Source organism: Phyllosticta citribraziliensis, assembly GCF_038025025.1.
Source record: "Phyllosticta citribraziliensis strain CPC 17464 chromosome Unknown J3D65scaffold_6, whole genome shotgun sequence".
Classification (NCBI taxonomy): domain Eukaryota; kingdom Fungi; phylum Ascomycota; class Dothideomycetes; order Botryosphaeriales; family Phyllostictaceae; genus Phyllosticta; species Phyllosticta citribraziliensis.
Window position 1 is genome coordinate 585,392 of NW_027117343.1, and position 14,174 is coordinate 599,565.

General features: G+C 57.5%; 6 protein-coding genes across 6 annotated transcripts; 3 read left to right on the top strand and 3 right to left on the bottom strand.

Moving 5' to 3' along the window:
* The first annotated feature begins 616 nt into the window (after positions 1 to 616).
* Positions 617 to 2,534, top strand: J3D65DRAFT_623918 (FAD dependent monooxygenase). Its single transcript, XM_066800198.1, has 3 exons — positions 617 to 1,713; positions 1,845 to 1,940; positions 2,050 to 2,534. Exons 1-3 carry the CDS (start codon positions 864 to 866, stop codon positions 2,397 to 2,399), a joined length of 1,296 nt encoding a protein of 431 aa, XP_066655112.1. The 5' UTR covers positions 617 to 863; the 3' UTR covers positions 2,400 to 2,534.
* Positions 2,535 to 4,056: 1,522 nt separating this feature from the next.
* J3D65DRAFT_359707 (uncharacterized protein) lies at positions 4,057 to 7,098 on the bottom strand. The gene is made up of 2 exons (XM_066795631.1): positions 5,999 to 7,098; positions 4,057 to 5,950 (listed from the first exon to the last, which is right to left on the bottom strand). Exons 1-2 carry the CDS (start codon positions 6,923 to 6,925, stop codon positions 4,277 to 4,279), a joined length of 2,601 nt encoding a protein of 866 aa, XP_066655113.1. The 5' UTR covers positions 6,926 to 7,098; the 3' UTR covers positions 4,057 to 4,276.
* Positions 7,099 to 7,461: 363 nt separating this feature from the next.
* J3D65DRAFT_623924 (aspartic peptidase domain-containing protein) lies at positions 7,462 to 9,013 on the bottom strand. Its single transcript, XM_066800199.1, has 2 exons — positions 8,475 to 9,013; positions 7,462 to 8,394 (listed from the first exon to the last, which is right to left on the bottom strand). The coding sequence occupies exons 1-2, from the start codon at positions 8,986 to 8,988 to the stop codon at positions 7,685 to 7,687; spliced, it is 1,224 nt and encodes a 407-aa protein (XP_066655114.1). The 5' UTR covers positions 8,989 to 9,013; the 3' UTR covers positions 7,462 to 7,684.
* Positions 8,974 to 10,432, top strand: J3D65DRAFT_359740 (putative polyketide synthase). Its single transcript, XM_066795632.1, has 2 exons — positions 8,974 to 9,073; positions 9,255 to 10,432. Exon 2 carries the CDS (start codon positions 9,335 to 9,337, stop codon positions 10,220 to 10,222), a length of 888 nt encoding a protein of 295 aa, XP_066655115.1. The 5' UTR covers positions 8,974 to 9,073; positions 9,255 to 9,334; the 3' UTR covers positions 10,223 to 10,432.
* Positions 10,433 to 10,557: 125 nt separating this feature from the next.
* On the bottom strand, positions 10,558 to 12,191 carry J3D65DRAFT_623926 (cytochrome P450). The gene is made up of 3 exons (XM_066800200.1): positions 11,882 to 12,191; positions 11,229 to 11,807; positions 10,558 to 11,156 (listed from the first exon to the last, which is right to left on the bottom strand). Exons 1-3 carry the CDS (start codon positions 12,179 to 12,181, stop codon positions 10,617 to 10,619), a joined length of 1,419 nt encoding a protein of 472 aa, XP_066655116.1. The 5' UTR covers positions 12,182 to 12,191; the 3' UTR covers positions 10,558 to 10,616.
* A 164-nt stretch (positions 12,192 to 12,355) lies between these two features.
* J3D65DRAFT_623929 (major facilitator superfamily domain-containing protein) lies at positions 12,356 to 14,146 on the top strand. The gene is made up of 6 exons (XM_066800201.1): positions 12,356 to 12,570; positions 12,623 to 12,720; positions 12,770 to 12,954; positions 13,020 to 13,490; positions 13,539 to 13,766; positions 13,818 to 14,146. Exons 1-6 carry the CDS (start codon positions 12,405 to 12,407, stop codon positions 13,972 to 13,974), a joined length of 1,305 nt encoding a protein of 434 aa, XP_066655117.1. The 5' UTR covers positions 12,356 to 12,404; the 3' UTR covers positions 13,975 to 14,146.
* Positions 14,147 to 14,174: the final 28 nt, after the last annotated feature.

Sequence of the window (14,174 nt, forward strand, 5' to 3'; positions counted from 1 at the left end):
ATTCAACGGGCACGCCGTGACCTCCAAACAGGACTGACTGGCAAACCACCTGCCTGCCTCCTCACAGCAGGCAACAAACAGCAAACAAGCGACGTCAAGCGCCAGTCAGGGCAACAGACAAACAATGCCCGCACGCAGACCTATCCGGTCGTACGCGTACGTAAACGCATCGAACGACGCAAACTCAAAGCCAGAAAGAAAGGACGAGCACGACGAAAAGGTCAGACGCAAGAAGCATTTGAGTTTAGGTCGAGCCCGCACCGCATACCTAGAACTTACCCACTGTGGCGGAAGGCTAATCCGTGCAGGGGAGAGGTAAATTAGAGTGAGGGTGTAGTAATCAGGTGGGTAGGACAGGGAGCAACGGGTCAATTGCGAGACGTATTTCGGTCAGCGGGACGGCCAACCGGTGTATGCGCTCAACCCACCAGGCAGAGACGAAAGTGGTCTGACAGGGCGATGAAGCTCTGAGCTCTGCTGCGATCACCGTGAAGAGTCTAGGTGACGTTGGAGCGGTGCTCGGTGCCTGAGAATCACGTTACCAGGCGGCGCGCGGCGGGGCAGCTCCGCGCTCCGCTCCGGCGCGGACGCAGCGCCGCGACGCGGAGGGACGACTCGACGGGGGACGACACGCTGTTCGACGAGACGGCGCTGGACGAGGCGCTTGCGATGCAACCTTATGAGAGGCAGGGCGGCTGCTGCGATGGCGAGTGTTGGATTGCTCTCACACACGCCCTCGCTGTTGACGAGACGCCCTTTTTTGATACCACATCGTTGTCATTCCCCTGTTGGTTTGTTTGTTTATTCCGATATCGCGCGCGAAATACCTCATTTACCCACGTTTCGATTCACGGATTGCCGCCATGAGCTCAGCAACGCAGGAGAAGCAGCGGAAGCCCGACACGCAGGTGCTGATCGTGGGCGGCGGATTGGGCGGATTGATGCTCGCAGCGATATGCCGGCGGATAAACATATCGTGCAAAGTGCTGGAGCGCACCGCAGAGCTGACGCCGGCCGGCGCCGGAATCTCGCTGGCACCCAATGCGCTGCGCGTGCTGGACCAGATGGGCCTGTATGGAGCGATTCAGGAGCACGGCCAGAAGCTGCGCAGCATCAAGATCCACCACAACACGACCTTCTGGCGTGAGCTCGACTTCAACATGGAGCCCTGGTTCAAGTACCCCGTCTACTCGATTGAGCGCCACTTGTTCCACCACATGCTGTACGAGGCGGCTGGCGGCGACGAGACCGTCGTGCTGGGGGCCAAGGTCGTCGATGTGCTGGACAAGACTGACGATGCGGTGGTGAGGGCGCGACTGGACGATGGGCGCGAGTTCACGGGCGAGCTGCTCGTGGCCGCTGACGGCATTCGATCCGTCGTCCGCCGCATCCTGGCGCGCAACAGCGGCATGGAAAATGCCGCCAATACGATCCGCTTCACCGGGCGCGTTCACATGTCGGGCTACACGCAGCCGCTGGAGCACCTCAGCCAGTCCGACCTGGGCGTGGGCAACTGGCTGTTCTTCGACGACTCGGTCCTCACCACCTGGCCGTGCATCGAGAACCGTCAATGGTACATTGGTGTCAAGGTTGTTGATCCTTCATCCGTCAGAAGCGACCGCTCCGTATGGGAGAATACGACCCTCGACACAATCAACGACGTCTACGGCAAGAAGTTCCACCCTTTTGCGGAGCATGGTCGTTTCGAAGAAAGTAAGTCGGGTCCATCGTGAGCTTCGCTTTCGTTTGTGGCCTGCAGGGCAACCATTCGGCAAGCGAACGGTGCAGCCGAGAGCAAGAATAGGCTGCATTGAAACTGAGCTTTGACGCTAACAATCGTCTAGTCGTCAACAAATCCGAGCGTTTCGTGGCGAGCAATGTCTTTTCCGAGCTGTCCTTTCCCACAATGTCGAGCGGACGCGTCGCGTTGCTTGGAGATGGTTAGTACTGACCTGACCCCCACCCCCTCTGACCGTCACCACCTCCCCCCTGCTCCTACCCCGCAGACCCTTTCAGCCACCGACACAACGAGACTGATCCTTGCTTTAGCCGCCCATTCAATGACCTCGTTCTTCGGGCAAGGAGCCTGTCAAGCCATCGAAGACGCCACGATCCTGGCCAATCTGCTCCACCGCCACTTCCACTCTTCCTCGTCGACCAAAAATATACCAGATGTGTTGAAGAAGTATGCCCGGGAGCGCGAGGACCGAGCCAAAGCCGTTGCCGACTTTTCGGCCAGCTATGCCAAGATCCACACGGCGAACCTGCCGTTGGGGACTGGACCGCTCATCCGAAAGCTGATTTACGGTTATGCGCCTGCTTGGGTCTGGATGTGGTACCTGAAGTGGCTTTACGGCTACCAGCCTTCGGTTGATGCGCTGGACAAGAAGAGGCAGTAGGCAGCAGTATTGCGTGCAGGAAATGATGGGTGGGAGAGACATCATGCGTGCATGTCGTGCGGAATGGGGCGGTGAATCATGGCCAGAGAGGTGTCGTTCATGTTGGCGCAAGTAATTTGGATAATGCAATACCAGTTTGATTTCCACAAGACAGTTGAAAATGGCAATGAAGTGATACTGCATGCCACATGGCGTGGAGCCTCTTGTGTTGGTATTGGCTGGTTGTGGTCGCCCTGGGATGCGAATCATGGCGGCAGTGGCGGCACGACTCGACAATTGTCGCGCCGAACGTCAATCTCTGGGGGTTGATCATTGCGCCAAGCGTTTCGTTGCCCTGGCTAGGCTGATTTCTCTCAGATTCAGCCTTTCGGGTTGAGCCCCATTACTCGGGTCTCGCAGCTCTTGTCAGGTGTGTGGTGCCATGGCACTCCGTGGTCCGTATGTAGCTGGCCGACGGCACAGCACAACGCGGTCCGTTCCTGGGCTCTTGCGCTGCTCTCTAGGCGTCTGTCCATCCGTCCGGAACGCGTCTGCGGGGTGGAGACGAAGAAACAGGCGTACGGAGAATCCGGTCATTCGTTTTTGCCACGCATACACGTGAGGAATTGTGTCGCAGAGAAGACGCGGCGGCACCGATTTCCCGCTTGGTCGACCTCATAATGAGCGCAGTGTCGGTAACCGCCGCTCAGGCCTCGACCCAACAAAGCTTAATGGCAGAGTACCTGTGGGACAAGCTTTGAGATTCATACGGATGGACGTTTCCAGTCTCCACCTGACCGGGCGCTCAGAGGGAGGGAACGACAGAGAGCGAGGTGTGCGCGAGAGGCGCGATTGCGATTCGCCAAGCAAACGGCCCAGCCCGGCAAAGGCGCCCACGCAAAGGTCCAAGGGTCAGCGGCGGACGAGTCGAGCGGATGTGGTTGAGAGTCAAGGAGTTGGTGAGGGACGAATGAGGGGGGCGCAACGTTTGTTTAAACTTTCGGTCCTGATGCGCAGGCAGGGGTCCAGCGCTCCGGCCCGATATGCCCCCGGCACTCGGCTAGCCGCATCAGTCTTGGTGCTGCGCGGCTCGGGCCTGCCCCTGCTCCTGCCGCCAGACCTCACTTCATCCTCTCCCTGGGCTCTCACTCCGTCGTCCCTGGACCCGGACCTCTGTCTTCCTCGCTGCCCCTCGTTGCCCGTCCTTCCAGTGCCCTTGGATCCAGCCTCACCGGCCACCTGGAGACTGGGGGGGATCGTTGTCGATTGGACCCGTTCTCGCCTGTTTCTGCCAGGCCGGGAGATGGACCACCTCTTCGCCTGCTGTTGCCGGCCTGCCTTAACTACTCGCACCCTTCCGGATACTACTCGCACCCTTCCGGATCCCGGTTAAAAGTCACTCCGGGCACTCCATTGCGGGCCATGACTCTGCATCTGCGCACCTGGATGGCGCTGACAAGACATTGGCTCACGACGCTTCTTCGGAGCTCGTGATTGGCAAGTGACCTTGGTGGTGAGGTACTGACGCTGAGGCTGTCGAAATGATGATGTTCTGCGTCGCGATGACGCTAGCTGAGTTCAACCCCAGCATGGGTGCATGCAAGTCGCCGTCACTTGCAGCATTGCGTGCAGTTTGCCGCTCGCGGCTCAAACGCGCTTCACCAAAGTTTGTGGGAGTTGCATGTTTGCCAAAGATTCAATTTTTGACCATTTACAGTGTAGAAATCAACAAACGACTGCCGAGGGTATTTACGTGACAAATTACCAAGGAAGCAAAGACAATCTCTCCAAAAAAGAAGGAAGCGTTCGTAACGTGAAACATGACAAAAGAGACAGGAAAATTCACTCTCCAAAGAGGGGTAGTCGTAACCAGATCAAGAACAAATGAAAGAGGAAAATCATTCACCGAAGAAAATGTCGTCATAACGAGGCCACCGAGGTTTCTGGAAGTCCCAACCGTTGGCCCCCGATGTAGTCGCCGTGGCCCCAAAATAATCATTCTGCGGGCTGGTTACAGAATTGCTTCTGAGGCTGGCTGAGCTGAGGCTGACGGGCGTCATCTGTGGCTCGTTTCCCAACAGTGTGGCGGCAAGATCAGCCTCCGACGTGCCCAGGTACAGCGAAGGAACATCAAAATCCTTGGTGCCGGCCGAATCGAAAAATCCAAACGAGGACCCTGAAGCGGAATTCGTGTTAGGAGTCAGTGAGGGCGTCGTCATGCCAGCACTGGTTGCAATGGTAGGCTGCGAAGTCGTGTTGCAGTAGGCCTGCGAGAGACAAAAGTCGCCATTGCCGTTGAGACCGACAGGATCCGACCCGTCAACCGGCGTAGACCTCCTCTTTCGGACAGGAAAGTGCTGAAAATTCGGCATCACCGGCGCATCTTCCAGGCCCTGCAGCAGCGGAGAGCCGCACCCACTGGCAATGTACCCCATGTTGTCCCAAGAGTCAGCCAGGAACTCGGCCATCTTGCGCTTTGGAGATCTCGAAAGGCCCTGAACGGGGGAGCGTTTCCTGCAACGGCTGATGGGCGTCGCTGACGACTCCTCGCTACTGCTCGAGTCATCGGATCCGTTCGGGGTGATTACTGGAGTTGGTACCCATTCTCCGACCGCCTGGCCCGGCTGTTGCTGCTCGATCTCAACCCTGTCCCGCTTGCTGCACCCGTAAAAGAAGACGCGCGAAGCTTTGAGGCGCTTCATCACGGGCCGGAGAGACTTGGCTGGAGCCTCAACCTTGTTTTGGGCGAACCCTTTAACCTGAGTAGCCACCCGGTAGAGCCCTTCAGCATGGGTAGTGATCGTCTTGGTCACGTGGAATGAGCCATTCTGTGCGCAGCAAGAAAAGAACTCAAAGCCACGGCTACAAGCATCGACAGCTTGCAAGTGAAGCCCGGCTAGACAAGAGTGGTAGCCGGCCTTGGACCCCGCAAAGTTGATCTGATTCGACTTTTCCATCAGGGAGAGGAGGGCGTCAGCAAAGGACAGGAAGTCCCGCAACATTTGATGGATTTCGACAGAATCGGATATCACGGGCGATGAATCTTCCTTTGCGTTTCGTGGAAAGACAAAGTGGATGAGGAGGATGTAAAAAGATGTCAGGACCACCGCCGAGGTGACGTGGTTGGATGACTGTTCCTGGAACAACGCGATGCAGTCGGAAAAGACGCGTCGAGCCGTGTTGCACACCTCTGCAGCTTCTTGGTTCTGGCTGAATCTCAGGAGACGCCGAAATTGGTGAAGGGACCTCTCTTGCCAGTTGGCCGACATGGCCACGCTGTTGAGGTTTTCAGAAGTCTGTGGCCAAGAGGCATAGGCGTGAGCCACTGCTGAGGCAATATGGCTCAGAGACCAGATTTGGCGCACCATGCGTCGCTGAGATGGCAGTGTCGAGAGGTTCTCTGACGCGATGTCGAGCTTGATTGAGACCGACGCGGATCCTTCTGTTGGGAGGAAGCTGGGCGGCAAGAAGGAATGCAAAAGAGGAAGAAAAGGGCGGTCGTCCTGCATGAAAGACCAGAGGCTGAGGGCAAATGTCGTCCACCATGCATAAGCCAAGAGTTCCGCCTCAATCTGCACCTCGTCAGTAAAAGGGTGGCGGTTGAAGTAGAGTCGACTTACCTCTGCTACTGAGATCCCGTTGATCCTGCTGTGGGTATCCGGCGCGCTATCCTTGACTGTCGCCATCATTCGACCAGCATACCGGACATAGCATGCAGCTCTGCGCAACGAGCCTCGGCACAACTCATGCCATGCAAGAATGAGGAGTACCTGGACCGTGGAAAGATCGATTGTCGAGGATGGACGAGATCGGAGTTGATGAGCAGCCCACGCTAGCAGCTGCCTGCCACATTCCCTCGCACCCTCATCTTCTTGAGCAAGTTCCGCATCGCCGAGAATGACTGCCAGCAGAGCCTCGTCGATTGGCTTGGTCTTGGGACCACGGAGAAGCAGTGTCTTGGAGACGATGACGGTGAGAGGGTGCATGGAAAACCAAATGTCAATCATCTGAGAGCTTCGGCGCCCGCTTCCAACCTCGTAGCGAGCAAGCGGAGGATCGACCGGGGGTGGGTCGAACATTGTCTCGGTTGTGTCTTCAGCGATGCCGCGGCGGCAAAGAGAACCACCGCCATTAACAATGTGTTGGCAGCCGAGGCGGCCCAGCTTTACGGCAGCCAGGCCGACAAAGTCGTGGACGAGAAGAGGCAAGACATCGTGATAGTCGAGGTGTTCGCGGGTGGCGTGCGGTGGCGGCGAGGGTCCTGCGGCCGATGGCGGCGTATACGATGTGGCGAAGTCTGCTTCGAGGTCGGCAGCGACAGTGGTGGTACTCGAGGAAGTGCTGCTGCTCAAGGGAGAGGGAGTCGAGGTGTTTGCGTCGGACGGCTCAGCCCTGGGTTTTGGAACCTCGAAGTCGTAGACGCAGTCGATGTCCCTTTCGCGGCACGCATCACAGATCCCATGGCCAGAGCAACGGATCTTCCGGGCGCGACAAAAGCGGCAGCTCCTCCGAAGAGACTGTTTGACTGTCGACGTGGTGGTTGTCATGTTGAGCTTGGTTCTCTACAGACTTAGCCGCACCTGTCCGCAGCCCGTGGTCCCCCAACATAACCTTATATCTCTGGTCTGGTAACTGCCCATGCATATGGCAGGGGATCGCGCCGAAGTTCTGGTGGTGGCTGACCACGTTCTCGCTTGACTCGCGGCTTGGAGCGACACGCGGACAACCTAAAGCCAGTCCATGTCGCGGCGGGACTGACGAGCCGGGGTGCTTTGGATCGACAGGGCACGCTCCCTACATCGGGAATCTCCACCCTCCTCCACCAAACGCCCGCAACCGCCACTGGAGCTGTGATCAATCCTTTGCCTCTGCTCAACCGCCGCAGGTGCCGACATGTCTAGTGTGTTGCCGAACCACAGGCCATCTCCGTCTCGCACGGAAACTGGCCCCCCCCACAACTACTCGTACCGAGACACTGTCCATCTTAAAAGTGCTCACCCAAAACGGCCAATCACGAGTTTCGCTATATTGAGCATTCACCTCGACCCGTGGCGCCGCTCCGTGCGCACAGCTGTGCGGTGTGCCAGGACTCAGTCGAAACCATGTATGCTTTACGAGCTACAACTATGAACCCACAGTGCCTGACGGCGTCGACAGACAGATCCCCCACACATTACTCGGCGTAATAATTGCTACATACACAACAATGTCACCATGACGGGTGATCAGAATCAGAAAATCGAGTAATGGGCCACCCTCCACCTGCTTGTCCCATATACTGCTCCCATGACCACACGCGCCCTGGTCTACCAGGCGAGATCGGCAATGCCGACCTGGAGCTTCTCAAAGTCAAACAGGACGTACTTGTCCTTGGCAAAGGTTTCGCCAAAGTTGCCGGCCACCATGTCGCCGTAGCCCAGCGTGCGCACGTTGAGTACGCAGGTGCCGTTTCCAAAGTCCTCGACGTAATTGGCGGGCAAGATTTCCCAAATCTTGTCATGGCCGGCAAAAGTGTAGGAGAGCGTGGGGAAGGCGTCGACTTGGCCGCACTCGACCTCGTAAAAGGACTGCTCGCCGTTGTTGGGCGGCTCGGCTATGGTGATTGGCTTGCCGCTCGTCAACTCGACCAGGCGCGTGTAGGCGTCCACGGACAGCGGAGCCCCGCGTCCGTAGCTGGCGTGGTCGAAGATGGCGCCGGACCCGACGGTCGTGTTGAGCGCCTGCGGCTCGTCGCCGATGCTCAGCGAGGTGAGAGTGAGCGCCCAGTAGTTGATGACTGGCGGCGTGTAGATGAAGTCGACGTTGTTGACCTCGGGGAAGACGATGTTCTCATACCACAAGATCTCGTCCTTGACCAGCGCTGGGTTGTATCCGCCCAAGGTCTGCAGGCCGTCGGCGCCGCCGCAAGTTCCCTTGAGCGTGTCGACGGAGCCGTTGTAGCAGTAGTGGAAGGCGACAATCGGAGCCGACCAGGTACCCGCCTGCCAGCCTTGGAAGAATGGTGATTGGTACGAGGCTAATGGTGAGTGGCATCATGTGTAAGTTTGTGTTGCTGTATGATCGGCGAGCGGATTGGGGGCCATGTGCACAACTTACCATTGTCATTGGCAAAAACAGGCGAGAGGCCAAAAACGCCGTCGAAGGGGTAGTAATCTTCGCCCTGGTCAAACTGAAAGTCGGCGGCCTGGATGACGGTGCGCTGCCCGTAAGGGCCAACGGCAAGGATGTCAGAGGCGTAGTCGACAGTCAGGTCCAGGTCGAAGAAGAAGTGGTTTGGGTTCCACGTGCGGCTTGGGAAGAGGACGGTCTCGTCCCTGAAGGTCGAAGAGTCGGCCGTTCGGAAGTACGACTGCTTGTCGTTCAGGCAGGCGCTGGTGTTGTCGGTGCCGTGACAAGTCTCTGTGATGAGGTACTGGCTGATCCATGTCCAGTCGACAAAGACGGTAACGTTCTGCGGTGGCGTGCCAACTGTGATGGAGTCCTTTGCTAGGAAGCCAAACGAATTCCATGTCAGTGGCAATTCCCACGACCTCGCCTGGGTTGGTGCAGCCGCTACACGGCCCAAACCGCCTAGTGCGAAAAGGGCTTGGAGGAGGCTGGGTGACTTCATGGTGGAACGATATTGTGAGTCTTGTCTGGAGTTGGTGCCATCGTCGCGTTCCAATTCCAGCTAATTATCAACTCGATACAAAATTGTGCAAGTTGAGGGGCCTCCGGGTGTGTCCGCTCGCAGGCGGAGCAGACGGAGCGGCGGGCGGAACCGCATCGGCGTGCTCTGTACCGCGACTCAGCGGAGCACCCCCTGCCAGGCATGGAATCATTTTTTCTCTGCTTCTCTGGATATCAAAACTACCGCGCGTGCGGCACCTTGGAGAGCCGCAAACCTTGCGACTCAAAGACTAACTCTATTCTTCACCACCCTACCTCTCAAGTCAGCCGCATACAAGGACAGAACAATGGAGACCATCGAGCTTCTGCAGGGCAGGACCGACTCTAACCTTACGCCTCTCTTCCTGGTGCATGCGGTTTCCGGGCTTGCACTTCCATACTTTGCCCTCGGCCCTCTTGATTCCAGCGACCAGGCGCGGCCAGTCTACGGCATCACGTCGCCGACGTACAGCGATCTCCGTTACCAGCTTCCATCGTCTCTCGACAGACTCGCCGCAGAGTATGTCAGTCGAATCCGCCGCGAGATCCAACCGACAGGGCCATATCTGCTGGGGGGCTGGTCGATGGGCGGCATGATTGCCGTCAAGATGGCTCAGATTCTCGAAGCCATGGGACAAACGGTGCGACGCGTCATCATGGTCGACTCCGCAAACCCAGACACGATGAGCCAGCTGCGCAAGTCGCCCGAGCTCGATGCGCGCGCCAACGGCCTGTTCGAGGCCATCGCCAGGCGCATGCCCGGCTTCAACGTCGACTACGACAGCTCTTCCTGCGCCTGCTCCGTCTGCTCGTCCTGCAACTCGTCCTGCGTCTCGCAAGACGGCTTCGAAGACGCGCTCGAGGACGAGATCGACCTGCTGGACCGCGACCTCATCCTTTGCCGCATGCGGCAGCACATCAAGAACGGCCTCGAAATCATCTCGCAAGCCGGCCACGAAGGCTTCCTGCGGCGCAAACTGTCGACTGGGGTGATTCTCGTGCGATGTACGACGTTGAAGGCGCCGTACCGGCGAGCGCTCCCGTCCAAGCACAGAGGAACCATGGGGTGGAAGGCGAGCGACTTTGGCGGCGGACTGCAAGTCATCGACTTCAGCGGGGATCACGACGGGGCGTTTGACCGCCACAACGTCGGTGAGCTGACGGAAATCCTTAGGCGCGTTGTGTCTTCACTTTGAGGCTGGACTGGGGTTGGCATATAGGCGGGCAGCATGATTCGGTAGGTTTTGTTTTGGTTTTCGTTGCCATTGATGGAGTCTGGGGGTTTGGGCGGTTTGATGATTCATGTTTGGGCATTTCTTTTGTTCGAGAAACACATGGGCGGCGTTTGGGGTTCCCGATGGAACGAGTTTAGAACGTTGTGAAGTGCAAAAAAGAGTTTTATCCAAGCCGGCTGCCAAGTGGTGATTGTTGTGCTGTGTCGGTGCTCATGGCCGCTGACAAGGGCACCCCTGCAGTCGGCAGCTTTTGAGACATGGCGAGCCACGAGCTTCGGGTTGCGAGGCGATTGGAGCTGACCGACAAAAAGCCACTTCTATTATCTAACTAAAACTACGAAACGATTTTGTCTGCTCAAACAGCCGCCTTGCGAGAGATGCGCACGGCGGCGTCGCCCTTCAACCACGGACTGCCAATCTTGGTGAAGTCGAGGTCGAACTTTGCGGGGCGCCCGGGCTTCCCCCAGTCAAACGTGCACTCCTTGACGAAAAAGCCAACCACCTCGCGAGTGACGAAGCCAGCCATCTTCTCTCCAGGACACCTGTGCGAGCCCTGGCCAAAGCCCAAGAAGACGGAGGCGTCGGCCGCCTTGGGCGCAATCAGCTGCGCCTTGCCATCGATCCATCGCTCGGGAAGCCACTCGTACGGGCGCGCAAAGTTGTCGGCGTCGTGATGGGTCAGGTACGGCGAGATGGAGACGATGGAGCCGGCCGGCACGACGACGTTGGACTCGGGAAGCGTGACGGGGTCGTGCGACAGGCGCAGCATGTTGACGCCCGAATAGTGACGACCCGTCTCCTTGAGGCAGGCCACCAGCAGCGGCGACGAGTGGACGTTGTCGACCGTGCTCAGCTCGTGGCGCAGTTTGTCGAGGATGTCGGGGTTCCGAAGGAGCTGCCAGCAGATCGATCATCAGTTCCTTCCGCTCCCGCTCGCCGGCCGATCTTTGCTCGGAAACAGACTTACCTCCGTCATGGTCCAGGAGATGCTTGCAACGGTCGACGTGTGCGCCGCGAACATCAAAAGGGTGTGGTGTGCGGGGAAGAAGTCCTTGAGCGTCAGAGCCACCTTGTCTCGCAGCGTGTGCGAGATGTAGTCTTCGGCGTGGGCCCACTGCTCCGGACTCTGTTCGCGCTCCCTCAGTCGCTCGCGGAAGATTTCCTGCATCTCATCGCGCTTCTTCCACAGCCGACGGGCCGCAGGATGAGGAACCCAGTCGGGCAGGAGAAAGTGCAGTATGTTGCCAATGTCGGCCTCGACGGCGTGCAAGAGGTGGTACAGGTCGTCGACGTTCTTCTCGTAAAAGTCGGGGCCCATGAGGCAGCGGACGATGATTTTGTGGACGAGATAGGACACTGACTCGAACAGCTCGATATCGGTGCCGGAGCGAGTCCAGTCATCGACAGACTTGGATGCCTCCTCGCGCGCCACACCAGCATAGTGGTTCAGAGCCTCGCTCTTGTTGATGCAACGATTCAGCGAACCGACGAGAGTGCGAAGATGGTCGAAATAGCCCGGTACGACGACTTTGTTCAGAAAGAGTCCCTGGAAAAGGTCAACAAAAGAAATTCTTGGGAGAAGAATAGAGACTGGAACTCTCGGAAACTTCTGGTACTCACCATTCCACCGCCAAACGACCAGGTATCTTCCTTGACGTGCGTGTAGAACTTGTTCAACTTGTTTCCCCGGAGCCACACATTGTCGCGGAAGAGCATGCGCACCGCGAAAATGGGACCGCACTGCGACTCTGACTGCGTAATGGCAGCAACTGGATTGTTGGCAAACGCAGCCGCATCTCCCAGCAGCGGAGGGCCACCGAGACGCGGCCGCTTCAGCTTCTTCGACGCGCCGGCGCGGGCGACGGCCGCCAGAACCACCACCAGCGTGCAAAAGAGAATGTAAACTGCCTTGGCCTCCATGTTTGCCGTGCAAAGGCGTGGTTCTCGCAGCACGCAGGCTATATCAGAGGCGGCACTGGCCGCCGTGATTTGCTCGCGCCGCGTCTCCGTGCGCGGACGGGGACAGCGCGCGGGAAGACGGACCTGCAGCCAACCAGGCATTTGAGTTGAATATAGAGGCCAATTATCATGCGAGTGCCGTGCCATCAGAGTTCGTTTCAGTCGTCGCAAACTACGGTCAACCATGGGTGAGAAAGCAGAGCTCTCCGAGTCTAATTACGCATCGTCCGAGGCGCTGCCTCCTTCGTACACGGCAGATGACGCGCATGGCGGCTCTGCGGAAAAACCCAATCGCACGCGGGCTGCGGTCGTGGTCGCAGGTGGATTCATCGCCTATTTCGTAACTTTTGGTAAAGCTTCCGGCAATCTGGAGTCTGGCGGATGCTAATGTCTGCGTTTTAGGGTTGCTCAACACGTTTGGAACCTTTGAAACCTTTTATCACGATGAGCTTCTTCATGGATACAACCCTAGCACGATCTCATGGATTGGATCTATCCAGGTAGGCGGTATTCTGTGCAGTTGCTCCGACGGCTGGCTGACGCTGGCAGCTTTTCCTCTTGTTCATTGGCGGCATGTTTGCTGGGCCTGCCTTTGACGCTTTTGGAGCACGCGCAGTCTTCATTCCCGGAGGCGTGCTCTACGTCTTCTCGCTCATGATGACCAGCCTGTGCACCAAGTACTACCAGCTCATTCTGGCCCAAGGCATTCTCTACGGAACCGCAAACGCAATGCTGTGAGTCTATCTGCGCCCGCATCAAGCTCACAAGCGCAAAGTTTCTGACGCACGCAACAAACAAGGTTCTATCCGACCATTTCCACAATCCAGTCTTGGTTCAGCCACCACAGAGGCTTGGCCACGGGCATTGTGATCTCTGGCTCGTCCATTGGAGGCATCGTGTGGCCCATCATCATCCAGAAGCTTTTCAACACGATTGGATTTGCATGGGCCGTCCGCACCGTCGGTTTCATCTGCCTCGCCCTCCTCATTCCTGCCTCTTGGTTTATCGTTGAGAAGAAGTCTGCCGGCCCAAAGCCTCCTCTGCCAAAGGATGCTTTCAGCGCTCCTTTCAAAGACGGAACTTACTTGGTCACCACTGCTGCGTTCTTCTTCATCTTTTGGGGAATGTTCCTTCCGTTCTACTACCTCCCGACGTACGGCCTCAGCCACGGCATGAGCAAAGATGGAGCCAACTACCTCTTGGCATACCTGAACGCAGGCTCCTTTGTCGGGCGTCTGTTCTCTGGCTACATGGCTGACAAGATTGGACCGTAAGTGTTTTTGCACCCCTCGACGTTCCAGTCGCTAATGGATACCAGCTTCAACATTTCCATCTTCTGCTCACTGGTCGCCGGCGTGCTTGCCTTGGGCCTCTACGCCAACCAAGAGGAGTACAGCCTTGCAGGGACGGTCACCTTTTCCGTGCTCTTTGGTCTGTTTTCCGGTGGTTTGATCTCGCTCCAAGCAACCTGCGTCACGCGCATCACCCCAACCCTCAATGTCATCGGCCTCCGCATTGGTCTGATGCTCGCCATCTGCTCTATTGGGTAAGTTGCCCCTGAAACAACTCGAGTCGATCCCTTGCTGATTTTCAAAAGCGCACTCACGGGAGCCCCACTCGGTGGAGCACTCCTCTCCGACAGGAGTGACTGGGATGGCTTCCTAGGCTTCACTGCCGCGTCGCTCCTCTTCGGCGCCCTTCTCGCCATCTGGGCTCGCTTCAAAGGCGACAAGAGATTGATGGCCGCGTTCTAATCTTTCACTCTTCATCATTAATCGCTCAAATTGCTAATGGTCACGACATCTCATGTTTTCATATTGTTCGGATTCGGGTCGGATAGAGGCGGTAGGGGCTAGAGGTCTAGACAAACAATCATGCAAATACGAACGCATCAATCTTTTCTGCCTCAGGGGGTGATGCGCGGCCGTCATCTCCCTCGGACCCTCTTGTTCTC